The sequence below is a fragment of the Etheostoma spectabile genome, unplaced genomic scaffold (genome assembly GCF_008692095.1).
Source record: "Etheostoma spectabile isolate EspeVRDwgs_2016 unplaced genomic scaffold, UIUC_Espe_1.0 scaffold310, whole genome shotgun sequence".
In the NCBI taxonomy this organism is placed as follows: domain Eukaryota; kingdom Metazoa; phylum Chordata; class Actinopteri; order Perciformes; family Percidae; genus Etheostoma; species Etheostoma spectabile.
Window position 1 is genome coordinate 135,601 of NW_022605582.1, and position 3,061 is coordinate 138,661.

Here is a 3,061-nt window from a genome sequence, read left to right on the forward strand (position 1 = left end):
TTGAGACAGCCCCTCTTTCTTTCTCTGTTTTATTATTATTATTATTATTATTATTATTATTATTAATATTCCTGCAGTCTGATCTTAGGGATTTTTCTTTAACAAGTTTTTTTTTTCAAAGGGCACATACAGTATAAAAAAAAGACGATAAAGCCATTAAGTGAAAAATAAAGCCCTCCTTTTGGCCCACCCGCCACTTCTTATCAAAACAATGAAAAAGTAAAATAAAATAGAAGTTTTGCACACTTGAGGCATACTCAACATGCATGCTAGGTTGAAAATTAGCAGACTGGCTAACACTGGCTCCTTTACAGAGATGTTGATTAACGTGCATTGTCCTAATTAAGAGTGTGGAACTACAGTCACTCTGGAGGATGAAATCATCTTCATAGAGTAGAAATCTTTTCTTTTTTTACCCATTAATCACATCTCCAGTAGAATTCACCACTTTATGATGTCGTTCACCTGCGCTCGTTCCTAACCGCTCTACTCCATCTCTTTTCCTCCAGCTCCACCAGGTGCTGGTCCAACTCCAGACGGGAGAGAAGGAGCAGGATTTCTCCCTCCTGCCCATTCAGGTGTCCATCAGCGTGCAGCTCTGGAGACTTCCAGGGTGCCACGAGTTCCTGGCTGCGCTCGGTGAGTCCGCTGTTACCCCAGTCCTGCTTTTACCAGGGGTCTGGCTAGTCCACATTGCATTCAGGGGATGGGAGACAAACGGGCAACCAATCACAATTGTCTCGGGCGGTGCTAAGCAACGGAGAAACGCCGCTGTGCCGCTGCAAAATTGACTCAGAAGGAAGTTGTTTTGGTGGAATTTTGTACGTTCAAAGTAGTTTTAGTCGTCAACAGGAAACTCTGATTGGACAGATGGTCTAGCTAGCTGTCTGGATTTACCCTGCAGAGACCTGAGGACCAGGTAACCATAGTCCTCAGATTGGACAGATAGTCTAGCTAGCTGTCTGGATTTACCCGGCAGAGACCTGAGGACCAGGTAACCATAGTCCTCAGATTGGACAGATAGTCTAGCTAGTTGTCTGGATTCACCCTGCAGAGATCTGAGGACCAGGTAACCATAGTCCTCAGATTGGACAGATAGTCTAGCTAGCTGTCTGGATTTACCCCGCAGAGATCTGAGGACCAGGTAACCATAGTCCTCAGATTGGACAGATAGTCTAGCTAGCTGTCTGGATTTACCCTGCAGAGACCTGAGGACCAGGTAACCATAGTCCTCAGAAATCAGCCGCAGGTTAGAGCGCCGACACAAAGGAAGCCCAAGGCAACGGATATCCATCCTAAATCAGTGAAATCCTACCGAATTTTCGGCGGCAACGAAGCTCGGAAGTGTAATGTCGACGACATAGATTAACTTTTCACTATGCTACATTTTGGTTTAAAAAGGAATATCTTCTGCTACGTTTCCCCCTCTCATTCCCCCTGCTCTGGCATTACCCCCTCTCATTTCCCTGCTCTGGTGTTCCCCCTCTCATTCCCCCTGCTTCCTGTGTTACCCTTCTCTTCCACTTGCTCTGGTTTTTCCCTCTCTCATTCCTAATGCTTGGTGTTCCCCTTCATTCCCCCTTGCTCTGGGTTTACCTCTATCCTCCCCCTAATCTGCGTTTCCCCAACTCTTATTTCACTGGTCTGTTGTTGCCCCACTCATCCCCTGATCTGGCGTCCCCATTCTTCTTCCCCTGCTCTGGTCGTCTTCCCCCTCTATTCCCCCATGGTCCCGGTGTTTTCCCCCTTTCATTAACCTGCTCTGGTGTTCCCCCTCCATTCCTGCTCTGGTTGTTCCCCCTTCTCATTACCCTGCTATGGCGTTACCCCCTATCATTCCAACTGCTCTCGTGTTCCCCTTAATTCATTCCCACTGCTCTGGCGTTTCCCCCTCTTATTCCCCCTGGTCCGGTGTTTCCCCCTTTCATTTCCCTGGTCTGGTGTTCCCCCCTCTCATTCCTCCTGCTCAGGTGTTCCCCCCTCTCATTCCCCCTGCTCTGACGTTCCCGAGCCCCTAAACCAGAGACATTTGGAAACACTTCTGAGCCGTTTTGGTACGGAATCCGCGGGGTTGTGTTTCCGTCTCAACGGCCGCAAACGACTCCGTTTGGCAACACCGACACTAATGCCAATGTTTCACCTCCGAATTGGGTCATGACGTCTCGTTATCTGAGACTATAGCTACTAATGTTACCGTGACCAGGGTTACCGGAATAAGGACAATAACCAAAATAACATGTGCCTGTAAATATAGTCACTGTCAAATGTTACAGTTGAGTTACAACTGTTGTGTTTTTGTGTGTGTGTGCAGGATTTGACTTATGCGAGGTGGGCCAGGAAGAAGTGGTGCTGAAGACCGGCAAGCTAGCCAACCGCCGCACCCTGCACTTTGCTCTCCAGTCTCTGCTGGCGCTATTCGGTGAGTATGTGGTGGCAGGGTTGGCCCAGTGGGTAGAGCGGGCGCACATACAGTGGTGCTCAAAAGTTTACATACACATGCTTAAGTTGACTAAAAAGAGGAATAAAAAATCATGTTTTGGAAATTTATTTTAATACCTAAATTAAAATGGTAAAATCCACCTTTAAGGACACCAATTTTCTTTGTGATTGAATAACGTATTGTAAATAAATAATGTTCTTATTTAAAATACGGGGTCATAAGTATACCATACCCCTATGTTAAATTCCCATAGAGGAGGAGGCAATTTTTATTATTAAAGGCCAGTTATTTCTGGATTCGGATATTATGCATCCTGATAAAGTTCCCTTGGCCTTTAGAATTAAATAGCCCCACATCCTCACATACTCTTCACCATGCTTAGAGATAGGCATGGGATACTTTCTATAAATCATCTCTCAATGCAATCAAACCAGGTATTAGTCTAACTGAAATAAACCTCTAAAGGGTTAAAGTGCAGTTTCCTACTGATTTTGTATTTCACTAACACAAAAATAGTTGCCGATGTGTTTATGGCGCCAGTTGCAATAATACAATTATTTATTGGGCTGCCTTCATAATAACACGCGTCATGGGATGTTTCCCAACAATGTGCATTCATTT

The 3,061-nt window shown here is 45.5% G+C and overlaps 1 protein-coding gene across 1 annotated transcript in view; it reads left to right on the forward strand.

Moving 5' to 3' along the window:
• The window catches only part of LOC116686064 (tetratricopeptide repeat protein 28-like), a gene marked incomplete at its 5' end in the record, with an annotated part of 133,170 nt that overhangs the window by 128,371 nt on the left and 1,738 nt on the right, over nucleotides 1-3,061 (forward strand). Inside the window, 2 exon segments of the mRNA XM_032510998.1 lie at nucleotides 510-639; nucleotides 2,312-2,419. Of these exon segments, the coding sequence (XP_032366889.1) occupies nucleotides 510-639; nucleotides 2,312-2,419 (238 nt within the window).